General features: G+C 43.1%; 1 protein-coding gene across 1 annotated transcript in view; it reads right to left on the bottom strand.

Moving 5' to 3' along the window:
• dchs1b (dachsous cadherin-related 1b) overlaps positions 1–15,822 on the bottom strand; it is an 86,161-nt gene that overhangs the window by 57,139 nt on the left and 13,200 nt on the right. The window contains exons 2-4 of the mRNA XM_069539958.1: positions 11,377–12,213; positions 11,069–11,266; positions 10,200–10,973 (exon numbers count right to left, since the gene is read on the bottom strand). Coding sequence (XP_069396059.1) covers positions 10,200–10,973; positions 11,069–11,266; positions 11,377–12,195 — 1,791 coding nt within the window. The 5' untranslated portion in view covers positions 12,196–12,213. The remainder of the gene's footprint in view (positions 1–10,199; positions 10,974–11,068; positions 11,267–11,376; positions 12,214–15,822) is intronic.

The following is a 15,822-nucleotide window of genomic DNA, read 5'->3' as shown; positions in this document are numbered from 1 at the left end:
AGAGAGAGAAGATTAACTAATGACAATATAGTAATATAAGTTCTGACAAATGCATTTGATTATAGTGTTGCTCTCCTGATGTTAACATTGGCAGTTAAAGTAGCGGCAGCTCTACAGCAGCTAATGGATATTCTAATAAAATTTTAATCTAATGAATAAATAATAAAAGTACATCAAGTGAGCCTTGTCCAATGTAGGCTGGAAATATTGTAATACTGCACAGCAGAATCCATTTTCCTTAAATACAAGTTACTGTATGATTGGTCAGAAAAGGACAGACCACCCTGAAGCTGCTGACAGTGGCTTGAAGCAGCATTTTGAAACACCAGAGTATGAAACCAGTATACGGCCTGTCAAGACTGTTTAAAGTCAAGAGCTTAGAGAAATAATCAAAGCTATTATTGATGAATGGCAAACTGTGTTTATAGCTGTATTATTAGTGTTAATGTCAGCGGAGCTTTACTGATATTTCACCGAGTGTTCATTCAAAGGGATATAAAAGCTGAAAGTGATTGATAAATTAGACCTTGGCCCGGTGGCTATAAATTTGTGGAAATGTCCGAGGCTGCAATAAACACAGTTCTAGCTTTTGAAAACTCCAACACACAATGAGCTGGTTGTGAGTTTAAAGGAAAAAAAAAAGACACTGAGGTTTATTCCACAACTCAAGGCTGCTTATTAAATTAATATTCTGCTCGTCCTGCGTGTGCGAGTTCACCGAGTCCAGGCTACAGTGCAGAGGAATCTCCGGGGCACGTCTGAGGATGAAACCGCTACTGCTAAGGGAAAAAGACAGGAGTTTTACGACGAAGATAAAGTTAATAATCAAGCCCCATGAATCAATTTTCTCTCGTGTCACTTGCTTTTCTGTTCCCACATTTCTAATCCCCCTCCTCTCCGTTCGTGTCATCACTCTTTCATTCTTCCCCGTCCTGTCACGCTCGCGGTTCCAAGATTTGTACAGCTCACCGAAACACATCACAGCAGTTTGCCCATGCAAACAGTGAAGTTATTTCCACTCCTGTAGTCCTTCCAACCCTGTCTGACAGACCGCAGCCAGTGACCGCAAACACACATGCACCTTCACATGCACGCTCACATGCACCGAGACCAAAATCAAAATACATCTCCCACTTTTCTGTGGTTTTCATCAAAGTCCGTACTCCACGGTTTGATCCTTTGCCTCTTTTCTCCTCGTGTGCATGCATGCATTTGGAATTCAATATATACGATTAGTGTCATCTGATAATAAATGTGCATGAGACAGTATCATTATTTTACAGCATGATGCTCATGTACAAATACTGCTGGGTATCGAAAAAGAGGCACAAAAGAAGGGAAGCGGAGGTTTGAGTGGGCAGGTGGGAGGTATTTGGGGATTCTCTCGTAAAATATTCCACTATAGGGGAGTGGAAACTTTCTCTCACTCTTTCTGATGTTGCTCTAACCTTTAATGGACATCTCATGGTGAGAACTATCCTTATAAAAGCTGGAGTCCAAAGACAAGACAATACGAGGTGCACGCATGACAGAAATGCATCTGGGAGATGTAAAGAAAGTGAGACGCGTGATGTGGACCACATTGAACATAAAATGCTTTTTTATTTGGTCAGTGCTACAGTGCAATTTCTGTGATCTCACATGGACCAGGCGGGATCAGCAGTATTGTTTAATACTGTGTCTTTTGGCACGATGAACGCAACACTAGATCTGGAATAGCACTGTCTCTCAGCATCTCACTCCACATTTGAGTTCCTGAGGTGAGACTGGGAAAAAATGTGTAATGATTAAATGGATGATTCATTTGAGAAAACAAATATCTGTAGCTGCACTGTCTTTGACCCCTCAGAAATAGTGAAAATAAACAGTGCGGAGTGAGCTGGGACGCAGACGCAACACCAGAGGAGCAGAGTCGGCCAGATAACAGCTCAGAGGCTACTGCTGCAACACACACACAAACACACACACACACACACACACACACACACACACACACACACACACACACACACACACACACACACACACACACACACACACACAACGAATGGAAGCCATGCCCTCCAGCACTAAGAAGATCACAACACAGAAAAATTAATTAAATCCCTCAAATCATTCGTATCTTTATCTTGGTGAGTTGACATCTTGGTCACATCCACCTGTGACTTCAAACCCTACATCCACATCTTCTTAAAGCCAAAATGACAAAATATGATACGCTGGGAAACAGGCTTTTTCTACCACCCCTCACCCTGGATTTATTGACCACCTGCTGCTCCCAAACTACAGAGCCCCGTCCCAAAGCAAACATAATCCAGAGAAACACAGGAAGCGTACTAATTTACACCAACTTAAATCAGCGTGTGTCCTGAAATTAGATTAGGAGTTGACCTAATGCACTGCGGAGAGCCGCGGGATCACCGGCCGCTCGTGCGTGGTGCGTACCTTTGGCCTACGTGACTGTGTATGTGTGTGTGTGTGTATGTGTGTGTGTGTATTTGTCTCTGAGCATGTTTCCTTTCACTCCCAAAGTGAAGGAGGATTCGAGCAATTAGACGTGAGACATGTGACAGAGCGAAGGCCCAGACAGCGATAGAGAGGACGTCTGGACGGCAGACACGTTTGAAAAAAAGACACAAAGGCAGCACAGGAGAGCTGGAATACAGAGATAGGACAGGAAGGTTGAGACAGACAGAAAATGAGTGAATGTGCTTTCGCTATTGTCTGTTCTGTGCAGTGGATCCTGTGATTCCAGAAACTAGCATCCGTCTTGTCAGCTTATGAAGACGTCCGCACTAAAAACAAGCTTAGCAAATCACCTCAGTCTTCTCTATGCACCTTTATCGATGATTTATTAGATCAGAACCTGCTGAATTTGAGGGGTTCAGATTATAGACTGTATATGACGATGGTCGACATGACAGCTCCCCAAAAGTGAAGCCAAAGTGTCAAGATCACCCCCTGGTGGATGGCTGAAGAAAGGTTCCCTGGAATCCTCGGTGAATGGGACATGGGCCAAACTAAAAAGTCAAAATACATGTGAAATAAATCTTATGACACTGATGAATGTCCTTAGTTATTTTATGCTATAAAAACAGGGTGAACCTTCATGATTGACAGCTGAGACTGATGTTGGAAGCGGAGACCCATCGTCCACTTTTATATACTGTCTATAGCTCCAATGTTCAAGATGAGCCCAACAGCGTTTTGTGAAGTCCTTGTTTTATCTGATTGTAAATTCTGTATATTTGGTCTTTCTGCTAATCTTTAAAAAAAAGTTAATTTGAAGACGTCACCTTGGGACTGTTTACAATTCTTTTTATAGTTTTAAATACTTTAAATGCTAAACCACTGACCAATAATGAAAATAATCAGTTGCAGCCCGACTATTTAGTATTTCCATAATAAGGAAAAGTGGTTCCAACACCACAACTATAAAAACAAAACCTAATACCAGTAGATTCCTTGATTCTACACTTAGACATGTCCAACACTTAATGACTGGTGGAATAAAACTGAAGAGATCATCGAAAGGTTTCATCTTTCTCCCGACTCATTTTGAAGAATGAAACAGTGAGACACACTCTCTGCTATAGAAATATACACGAGGGCAACAACTGACCACCAAGTTAGTCGACCTAATAATCCAGTGTTTTTAATAGACTGTCGTCATATTTGGAGAAAACGTCTTTAGCGTCTGTAGATCTCTGGAACTGAGGAACAACAAAACGTGACCACACAAAGAAAAAAGTATTTTCCACTCAGAATAGTCTCGCTCACTGATTGATTCCTTGGCAGAGATTAAATTGCCGAGACCAGCAGCGCAGCCTGAAGGGTAAAAGCCAATGACACATGAGGTTGAAACAAATAACGAGAAAGAATGGAGAGAACAATAGTCGCTAACAGATGAGACGAAGAAATGGAATAGAGAGCAGTCACACTAGAGAGAGACAGAAAGAGTGAGAGAAGAAAACCCCTCACTGCCATATGGTACAGAGTATTGGGCTTAATGAGGCGTGAGGCCATCCTCTCCACAGAGGCATCAGCCAGTCACATCACACATGACTGAACACTCTGATAAGTTTAAAACGCAGCATATGCCAACAGCTATTGATATGGAACCAAACTGCTGCTTCTGAGGGGGAAGAGAGGGAAAAAAAAACCCGAATGATTTAACCCAAACCGACCTAAGAGCTGAAAAATCCTCCAGCGAAGAGAAATGCGTCTGATAAGAGTTTTAAAGCTTTGAAGCACTTTGATTGCTCCTGAAAATATTCCAGCAGAAAGAGATAGAATCGCACTTGTTGAAACTTTCCGCTCAAAACTCAGAAACGGTTAACGTCTGGTGGCGCTAGGGGAAAATTCAGAGAATCTCCACACTCTGTTTATAAACTGGACCAAAGCATCCATCTAATGATTCCAGAAATCTCCCTCTGTCTTTATGTGGCTCTGATAACTCAAGAACCTTTCAAATTATCGGCTTCAAACTTGGTTTGTGTATTGTTGGGGGCTCAAGGAAGTGCAGTGTTGAATTTAGTGCGATTTGGACACATGACACGTTCAATATTAATAAACAGAACAAACAGGTGAACAGCTCCTGGTGCAGCAGAGGTGGTGCAGCTTCAGGGTTCTGCAGCAGGTCTTGATTTTAACAGTTTCAGAAAGAAAACTGCAACCAGCATCACCACAGGCAAAATAAACAGCCCATTCCAAACAGGCAGGTTTAGAATAGGCACTGCACTCGTATGATAAATGAATCTCAAGAATTAAACCCTTAATATCTCTAAAAACATTCCCAGGAGATGTTACCACCACAACGTTCGAAGCCCATGTCATTATCAATAAACTTCAGGGCTTTGAGCGTGAAGCCAAGACGGATTTTGTTCATGGCACCGGAGCCTCCAGTAGCAAACAGGTGATGAATTCACAGTGGGCGTTGATGGATGTTATGAGAATAGTTTGCATGGCGAACACACACATCACAATCCCTCGTCACACACATTCTGTCAACATGGCTGGCAGCTGAGGGTTGTGTGAGTCGGTGACAGAAAGCTGGAGGAGACAGTAACACAGAGTGCGAGTGAGAGCGAGCGAATCCGAACAGGGGCAGCTGTTAACAACACAATTCTCCAAAATTCATTTGTGAGTGTGAAGTCGACTGTTTGGTGCAGATCGCCTGTTCGAAGCAGCCGAGGAACGTGGCGACAGCGAACACTCCGACCTGCAGCCTCTCTTCACTCTGATCCTTTGGCAAATTAAACACACCGACAGAATAATTAAGGTCTCAACAGAGCGCGGCCGTATTTGAAGCACAGCTGCCACTGTGAGAGGATGGAGGACATCAAGCGCACAATAAACTTCATCTCACCCCACATTTTCAAGCTTAATAAAGACTGGAGCGTGTGTGTTGTGAGTCTGGGCTGAGGAGCGAGCGTGCAAGTGGAAGCTGTGGTTTGGTCTGGCTCCGGTTTCTGTGGGGTCGGATTCAGCACAACACCAGCAGGAAGTTACAGGAAGCTTGAAGCGAACACCTTCTTGGTTTCGGTGCGTCACCATATGTCTCCAGCTCTATTGGTTTATCAAATGTGATTAGTCTCACTGTGCGTGTGTGTGTATGTTTTAAATATGATCAGTCTTTCCTCATAGAGAAATAGAGATTTAAGCCACGGGGTCCCCAACTTTGGACTTCACACCAAAAGAGGCTGATTGCTCTGACAGACAGTCGAGCTGTGTTTGTCTAAGTGGTTATGTGGTGAGTTCAGGTCCAACTCCACCTGTGAAAAGAACCCTGTCACCTTCACACCTCACTCACGTTTTCTTGTGTGGCTTTCTTGTATTTTATTGTTTTAAAGATAATTTTGGACGTGTTGGTTTTAATTGAGAATTTAAGGCTACATCCACAGAAATGCATTTTTGTTGAAACAATCTGTGTCCACACAAGCATTTTGACTCTGCATCTGTAAGAACACCTCCATTCAGACATCCACTCCGCAGTTGGTTGCTTAGTTACAGAAAATAGTATGAATTAGAAATACAATGAGGGATACATTTTCTTGGATCGACGATAAGGTGGAACTGCACCATAGACACACTGCTAGTCCATTTGTGAATGTGGATGACTGCTTCCAAACGTCTCAGTTTTGGCCCGCCCAGACTACTGGACTAAGATTTCTGCACATCTGAATGGTGAGACTGGATTGATATCACAACCATTGGGTCAGAATTTCCTCTTGATCTGCAGTTTAGATCATGACCAAGCTTACAAACCCCACATTTCCATGAAATTGGAAGAGTCATGTTCTAATTCGATGGACAGAGCGCTGCAACATTTACTGAGCATATCCTTGCTCAGTTTAACATCTCTCTCTGCTGGAATATTTTCAGAAGCAATCAGCAGCGATAAACTTCAAAAATGTTAAATTCTGCATGGTGCAACTGTACGGCTCCCCAGCAGATGAACCATTTCTACTTTTCTCCAGAGGAACTCTTGAAGTCCCAGGTCAGTTTAATGGCTTCTTTCTGCAAAGCTTCCCCCTCAGGACAATCTTAAATCTTATCCCCAACTATAGCACAGATGTATAAATAGCAAAAGTATTATATGGGCCCCTAGCTTGTAGGTTTTACTCATGTTTCCACTGATTTATTTTTCATAATCAAAGTTTTTGATCTTTAAAACACTGATCCAAACTGTAGTCTTTCTAACAGACCTTGCAATGCCATTATACTGTTGTACTGCAATGCCTGCATGCCATTCTTTGTATATCTCCCAGCTGAGCACATCTGTGTGTCTGTCGAAATGATTGAGTGTTGTTTAACAGGCTTGACCAGGAAACCACATGGTGAACATCGCAGGGGAGATGCATCACCTGCTCAAAGTGATTTCTTGGCCTCGACCGTGTACACAAGTGCACATACACAGATGTACCACATACATGCACATGTGCATGTACCGGGAAGCACACGTGCAAATGTTTGCTTTGTCTTGTTGCTTTGACGTCATCTCATTTCCCTTATCGCATGAGTCCCTGTATTTTAGTTCATTCTATTCAAACTGTTTCTTTCTTGCAGCTCATCTGTTGGTTTGAGAACTGGCAAGAGCACCGGTGTCACTGCTTGTGAGATCAGCGGTGGTAATGGCCAGGTCATGCTGGGAGTGCATGTCATTGGATTTGACAGAAGCTCTGCAGGGCACCACCCACACAGAAAAAGGAAAAGACGCTTATAGATGCTGAAAAACACAGATAATACCCAAGAAAAGGAGCGAGAGATCTGAAACTAATTATATGAACTCACTGGCATTAGCTCTCACTCACAGAGGCCCCACGCTGATCGGAAGGTTTTAGCAACCTCTACATGCTAATAAGGGTTTTGAGCCACACTAAATATGCTTGTCACTTTTCGTCATCCAGGCACGATTCACGCTGTTCTCATGACCTCGTCCTTCTCAGGATATGAACCTGAGTCAGATGAATGTACATGCAAACACACACACACACACACATACAAACAAAGAGGCACCATAACTTCTTCTGTCTGGGAAATACTTTACGGAAGCAGGGGAAGAGGAAAAGAAGGAAACCAAGAAATAAATAACTCCTTTGTATCACGGCTACATAAACAGTGCAGCACATTACAGATTACTATAACGGACTAACTGATAAGAAGCTTCCTATGCACTATGACTGCACAGCATGTGTGTGTGTGTGTACTGTGTGTGTGAGGAGAGAGAAAGCAAAAGAGATGAAGAAAGTACAAAGACTGAGAAACAGAAATAGAAAGAAAATAGACAAAAAGAGTGTGAGCGGAAGAGAATAAGGAGACTATGAAGAAAATACCTGGAACTAAAGTAGGTTTTGGCAGAAAAGAGAGGATAAATAAACCTTACCTTATGTGCATATATGTTTCACTCCTTCAGACACTTTTTTTGCTAACACATTTTCTTGTTTTGATATTAAACATTTGATATTTTTGTCCTCCATTTCTCAGTGTCCAAATTCCCGACCTGTCAGCCAGGCCACTAAAATAATTCCAAAACCCAAATGCGATTCTTATCTCTTATAAATATTAGCACAATTCTGAGAATATTCTTTGTCTCGACTTTGTATAACATAACACAAAAATGTGAAACCGGGGCTTATTGCACCAGCTGAGCCAATTCTTCACTTTGGTCATTATCTTGACAAAACAAAACACGAAATGCTCCACAATCTTGACAGTCAGTTGGCAGATAAACAGAGAAAGCACAGAGAAAATCCAGAATGGCATCCATTTAGGGTGTGTGTCAGGTTTAACATAATACCAATGTGTATGTGTGTGTGTGTGTGTGTGTGTGTGTGTGTGTGTGTGTGTGTGTGTGTGTGTGTGTGTGTGTGTGTGTGTGTGTGTCATATCTGCAGAGGCCACAAATGCCAGTGACCCAGAAAAAAGTTTACTACCATAGCCTTCAAATCCCAAATCCCCCTGTGAGGAGACTCTTGCCTTGAGAAGTCTTAAAGAACGTGCCGGAATGAGCAAATCAAGCCTTATTCACTCACTCTGGCATGTTTCGGAAAACCACCCGTGATGTCTGGCATGGGATTACGCCTGCACCTAGTGCCAGAATAACTGCTGGCTAAAGGGTAAAAAAAAGACCAACTATTTGATTACAACTGTTGCAACAACTGGACTCAAAGTCCGGGGGGGTATTTTGTTGGTTGAGGGGTATAATAATTCAACAGGGCAGCCACATTAGGAGCAAATTACAGGGTTCAATTATTCCACGATGGACAGGCCATATCTAGAAAGGAAACAGTAAATCAGGTTAAGGTCTCGCTTTCTTCTTTTCTCCTTCCCCTGCTCAGTCAAGCTCACTTCTGCTTTTTCTATTTCATATGAATCCCATATTCTTCATCAAATTCCCTTGCTTCTGCTCTTCCCTAAGGAGCAGAGAAGCCCATATGCCAGTTTCCACAGTACACCAAACAGCCGTTCCTGGTAAATGAACCTGAAAAAATTTAAAATTCAACTATTTATCTAATTCCAGTACAGTTGCCATATATTAGCAACACCAGAGGCTTTTCATTGTAGGAAGTTTGCAGTCTTGAGTTTAGGCAGCCAATTTTCTTTGGTTGTGACCAACAGACTTTTCAGTTTAGCCCTAATCTAAATAACAGGTACGAAAGGTGCCTTGGACCATGGGACAAAATTTTGTCCAACCAAAAGAGGTGGTCTCGGATGAATGGACATTGGCATTGTTTGCACACCGATTGACGATAATAGAAGAACATATGTCATACAAAAGTCTTAAGTCCACTTCCTGAGTTGAATTCCAATGATCAAATGTAAACAATGTAACATACATGTTAGTTTTGACCATGGTTTGGACGTAAATATGCTGACAAACTGAAGTGCTGCTTTTTTTTCTCATCCACTTTAGAGAACAGGTGTAAATACCAACCTGTAAAAACATTGAGTCTATACGGAGCAAGATGCTGGAAGACAAACAGCCAGTGACCCTTTTCTTTCCATTTCTCAGGAGAGGTCCTGCTTATATGTAAGAGCTGCAAGAGCCGAGATAAAAGCAAGACAGCCAGGCTGCCGCACTGACACCAAGGGCTCACCCTACGCTGCTGCCTGCGTTACCATGACAACTCCGCGAGGTGAGAGAGAGGACATACCAGTGCAGAGTAAATCTCCTCACAGTAGCTTCAGGAATGCAGGTGAAGTCTCACTCCCTGCCTTTCTCCCACTTTTTTCTCATACCTCCAGACATCGTTTCTTGTCTAAATGATCACACTGAACGGCTGCTTTTCGCCTCTTATAGACCTGTTTTCATGAATCACATCAAACGCCAGCACTGCAGAGTGCACCATCCTTCCTTTTCACTTCAGGAACGAGTTTGATTACCAGACTCATTTATACTGATTTATAAATTAGGCTTTTGCCAGCAAAGTAATCAGAGGGGGCTTTAGAGGAGGGTGTGAAAGAAAAGAAAGAGTGAATAAAGAGATGAGAGGACAGGGGATTCTTGGTTTTGGCTGCATAAGTAGGACAGTAGTGCTGAGGCCAAAACACAGCAAGACTGAGCACATTGAGAATAAAAAACGGCAGTTCCCTTACAAAGTAAAGACGAGTGCAGAGGAAACAGAAGAAAAAGAGAAAGATAAAAGATAGATGAGAGGGAAAGAGGGGAGAGAAAACTTGTTCAGGGTTTTTCTTACCTCTAAGAAGCAGGTCCCAGCTGGAGTGTTCTCTTTTATGGAGGCATTGTAGAGGCTGCTGGAGAACACAGGTGGGTTATCGTTAACATCCTGCAGCACAATGTCCACCTTCGCAGTGGATGACAGGGGCGGCCGGCCATTATCAGTCGCAACCACAGTCACGCTCGGTGCTGGCTCTGATTCAAAATCCAGAGCGGCTGCAGTGGTAATGATCCCTGTGACCGGGTCAATTGAAAACCAATCAGAGTGAGAGTTTTTGCCCTTGAGGAGGCTATATCGGATGTCCCCATTGGGGCCTTGGTCCTTGTCCCTAGCAGTAACTTGCAAAACAAAAGATCCAGGATACACAACCTCAGGAATAGTTTGTCTGTAGGCCTGCTGGTCAAACAGAGGGGGGTTGTCATTAACGTCAGTCACCTGGATGGTGAAAGATGACTCCGCCCTGAGGGGAGGGGTGCCGGAATCTGTGGCCATCACCCGGAGATCATACGAATCGCGCTCCTCTCTATCCAAGACTTGGTCTACATATATGAGGTAAATGATGCTGTCCTTTGTTGTAAGAGCAAACTTTCCATCGCCGCCCTCGAGGGACACATTAACGTTGGCGTACTCTCCATAGTCTGGGTCAGTGACAGATATCCGGGCAACATACTGTCCTGGTTGGGCTCCTTCTGAGATTCTCGGAGAGCCGTCCTCACTGAGGAAGATGATGGTCATGGTTGGCTGGTTGTCATTGTAGTCACGGACATGGATAGTCACAAACGCGTTGGTCACCTGGGAAGAGATAATAGTTCAAAAATTAAAGTTACATTGTGCTCAAATCAAGGATGATTTTGATTAATTAGTTTCTGTTTCATTGTTGAAATTACCTCAGGGTGGCTGGCGTTATCCCTGGCCTGGACCACCAGTTCATGGACCCTCTTTAGCTCATAGTCCAGGGGTCTATTTAAGGTGATGACCCCAGACTTTATGTCCATGACGAAATAGCGGTCAGGGTCACTCTGACGCCGGTTGATTTCATAAAGCACCAGACCATTATCGCTCTCATCCTCGTCTGTTGCAAACACCTACAAAGACAAGGAAGTCGGACACAAAATGAATCAGCTGGATTTATTGAGACAAGGACTATTACTGAAGTGATAACAAACTACACAAATACTAACAACTCTATACAAACCTGTAGGATGCTACTTCCTTGTGGAAGACTTTCAGAGATAATGGCGTGGTATCTGCTCTGATTGAACACCGGTGCATGATCGTTGATGTCGGTCACTGTCACCTCCAGGCTCATGGATCCCATCTTCCTAGGCGAGCCCCCATCAAATGCCTCCAGTATAAGGCTGTAGGATGAGCGTTTCTCCCTGTCTAGTGGCCCATTGACAACCAGGTCAATATACAAAACCTTGTTAGTGGCTCTCTTGGTCTCCAGTCTGAATGCCTGGCCTACATTGCCCTCTCTAATCGCATAGCCTTGGGTAGTCAGCTGGTCCTTGTCTGCATCAGTCGCAGGTTCCAGGGAAAATCTTGTCCCTACTGCTGTGTGCTCAGGAATCTTGAGAAAGGCTTTCTTTTTAGGGAACACAGGCACATGGTCGTTGATGTCGATGACAGTGACTGACACCTCGATCGTGACTCCTGTCATTGTCACGGCAATGAAGCTGTAGTGGTCCCTCTGCTCACGGTCCAGGCGGCGAGCGGTGGTGATGATGCCAGTGGTTTCGTCAATGTTAAGATCACTGCCAACACCTGTGCCTTCATGGTCTGAGATGAAGTAAAGACTTGCAGTTTCACCAGGTGGTAACCCGGCACTAATATCCCCAACGATGGTCCCCGCAGGCTGCTCTTCATCCAGCTGGAGCTCCAACGCTCCATGGACGTTTGTAAACTGAATAACAACAAGGACAATGCAGAGATAGAGTGGCTTCCACCGCCAGTGACGCACAGAGGGTCCGCTGACCCAAGCCCGCCGTCTTGACCCTTTACTTGTTATTGGCATGGTTGGGTTCTGCTACACCTGGGATAAGAAAACAGAGAAAGAGTATTTTTTAGATGTGATTTGAGTAACTGAAATCCTTTCTTCATTCTCACACTGAAAACATTTAAGAAATTCAGTTGCTTTGTTTGCAAAAATTGAAAACAATTTTTCTTTTCTTAAGTGGAGCCTGTATCTTAAATCTTTGCATGACAATGTGCGAACACTTTGACGATCCAGAACCAATATTAAAAACACTGCCTGATGAAATTCAGCTTTTGCCCCATAAAAGGGGTTTATACATAACATTTTGGAAAGAACTCAGCTGGGTCATGAAGATTTGACAAAGCGCGGAAATGGAAGTCTAAGTCGGTCCAGGATCCACACTGGCTTGAACCGTACTGAGGACAGAATCATAAACTATATTTATCTGAAGGATAACAAATTTTATTCACTGGGTGAGAACATTTTAAAGTGTCCTGAAATCCCACGATAAAAGTCATTGAAATGAGCATCAAAAATATTTTTATGCCCAACACAGATCACAATAGAAAAACGCTTACACACACATACACACACATGTCGGAATGCATGGGAAAGTAAGTCTATAGCTCCTTCATGGGGAAAAACAGACATTTAAGACTGTAAGCTTAGCCTCTATGTTCCCCAAACTCTAAATCATGCACAAATCCATAAAGATAATATTCCTCTCATGCTAATGCTAAATCAATCTTATCAGCCATAAACTGAGCATAATCACAAACAGATACACACACTGTAACTGTTCACAAAGTCATGCGTCAGTATGGGTTCAAACACAAAATGTTGATGTTTGCATTAATGTGGGTATACTTCATAAACATCGTATGGCACACTAACTCCAAGAAAGGCAATAACAAGAGTTTAAAAGGCAATCTAAAACTCACGTGACACTATTGGAGTTATCCTGCAGCAAACCCACCATCTGGTGCTTCCAGCAAGTTAAGACAAACACCACTAATTATTTGCAAATGGTACTTGACCCACCAATGACACACATACTTCTGCACAGTACCATAAAATTGTGGAAATACGCTCTTAACTGCGCTGGCGAGGTTAACCTGTCCGGATGCACAAAACTCCCATGAGAACAAGTAGACGCATGTTTTACCTGTTGATGAAGTCAACAAATATTTAGATTATGTTCAAAATTGGTCTAGAATATCTAAGAGCATGTTCTAATAATTATCATGAAAGATTTATGGGCTGAATAACTCTTGAAAACATCCTGCAATGAGTAGAATCAACCAACCATGACACCACTCATTCATCACACTTTGAGAGCAGGGGGATGCTGCTTTTCAACAATCTCCTCCATTAATCCGAGAATTAATACCTAAACTCTTCGGAATGTGAACAAGTTCTGCCTCGATTAGCTAATGTTCGGAACAAATGATCGAAAAAGTATGGATGTGTATTACAGGCAAAGGGCCAGGAGCAGAGAGGGGGTTAGTTATCAGCGGAGGGTGTTGGCCCTTGCTGGCCAGCTATATTCACCCAGACAATCACTCCCACAGTGCATGTATAATCTGGACAGTTAACTTTAGGAATGTCTGCCACCTCTCGAGAGAACGCCAGTATGCTGCCGGCTGCAGAATCTGCACATACATTGAACTGAAGCATTCACACTCACACATAAAAAATATTATACACTGGGTTTCTTGCAGACTGATGGTAGGACTACTATCCCCTTTACAAAAGAATATAAACCTGTCTAATAGATACAGTTTGTTTACATACATTAATTCTACTGAGCAAACGCCATTCTGAAAGACTTTCAATTTAATTAAAAACAAATGTATTTGTCGCCGGAGGACAATTCTAATTTTCTAATGCTAATAACTCCAACAAGGCCCAACAGTCTTCTTGGATTATGACCACATTATGTTTCTGTGTTTGTCACTGCTGGTAGTTACAGGCTTCCAGCCCTATATGTAATTGTAAAGTGGCAAAACAAAAGCTAATATCTTTATAAACCACATTTAACCACATCAAAATCAGTTTCCTAACCAGGATCTCCACTAAACTTTTGTGGCTTCTTCCCTGATCCATACCACATCCTTCCACCAAGTTTAGTGGTAATCCGTCCAGTAGTTTGTGTGTAATCCTGTTTACTAATAGACAAACAAACGCAGAGTAAGACATAACCTCCTTGGCACAGGTTATAATTAAAATAGATCTAATGGATCCTACTGCAACCTTTCTAATGACCCTGGCCTCCTGCAGTCGTCTCTGAGGCCCCTGAGGAGGGGAGATTAATAAAGTATATAGCTCCACTGGGACAGGGACACGGATACTGGGCCCTGTGGTACAGTCACTGACCTCCACATCTGGTCCAGACGGCTGCTCTGGACAGTTGCTGCACTCCCACAAAATGAGGCAAGCTAAGTCTGAGCCCATGCAGGCTGCATACACACCCTTCTTTTGTTGTGTTTGCTGTGTGGCAAAGTTGTGAGTGTTTGTCTGTCTTCAATAGAGTTGGAAGAATAGAAAAAAGGAGTGTAGCTATAAAAAAAAAGAGGTCTGGCAGAGATAATTAGGGGCGTGATGATGAAGAGAAGCCCTCCTGCTGCTGAAAGGGAAATTCAGAGTCACAGCTCGGCCCTTGTGAGACACTGAGTACAGAACCATAATGCAGCCATTGAGAACGCCAAGGAAAGAAAAGAACAAAGAAGAGGAATGGAAAGATTAGATTCAGGACACAAAGTTACAAACTGAGGCGTGATTACAGTTTGATTCGTCTTTCGGGACCTCTGAGCTGTGCAGGTGAACCTTGAGATTGAAAAATAAAAGTCAGAATGGGTGTATTCCAAAGTGTGACAGTGTTTTATTTTTCCCTCTTACGTCCTCCCTCCCTCTTTGCTTTAGCTGAGTGTCAGTAAAAGGTTATATTGATGAACAGATCTCACGGCTGCAATTTGTCATCGTCAGCGAGCAGTCGGTCCATGACATCATCCCCCCCTTCGACATGTACTGTAATACACTTGTGTTTGTCCTGGAGAACACAAACTGGAGAGGGATCGAGAGCGCGGGTCGCTAAAATATAGCTCATGTTGACAGGATACCGGCTTAAACAGATGGTCAGTGACGTGAAAGACGGCCACATGATTCTCTCCCTCTAGTGGAAGCTCCATATAACATCAACAACAATTACATTTCTACTAGTTCAAATGCACAAAATAAATTCTTCTAAAATATAAGAAATACAGCAAACTCTTTCAACCTGTCTGGTAACCTGTGTTTTAACATGTGTGTTGCTCTGTATGCCTGCACAACACATGTGCATGCAGAAGGTGACATCATCTCTGTGCGACCACACTGACAGGCAGGACAGACCCAGTGGGCTCCAAGCAGTCTCAGCCGCATTATATCTGGCATTGCACCCCCATAATCTGCCTCTTCTGTGCACAAGCCTCAAAGCCTCAAATACATGGGCCTCTGCTCTTAAGTACTGTTACCATATAATAGAAAACCAGGGTGTTTTCTATAGGATGTGACCATTTAAAGTGGTCTACTGTGTGTGTGAGTGTGTTTGTGCTGTTGTATCTCAGTTGTGAGGGATGGCTTTTCCTTGTGCAGTGCCAATTCTTAATGGGCCCCTCTATCTCCCTA

Source organism: Paralichthys olivaceus, chromosome 15 (genome assembly GCF_024713975.1).
Source record: "Paralichthys olivaceus isolate ysfri-2021 chromosome 15, ASM2471397v2, whole genome shotgun sequence".
Lineage (NCBI taxonomy): Eukaryota > Metazoa > Chordata > Actinopteri > Pleuronectiformes > Paralichthyidae > Paralichthys > Paralichthys olivaceus.
The sequence above is the reverse complement of the archived record's forward strand: the minus strand, read 5'-3'. Positions and strand labels throughout refer to the sequence as shown.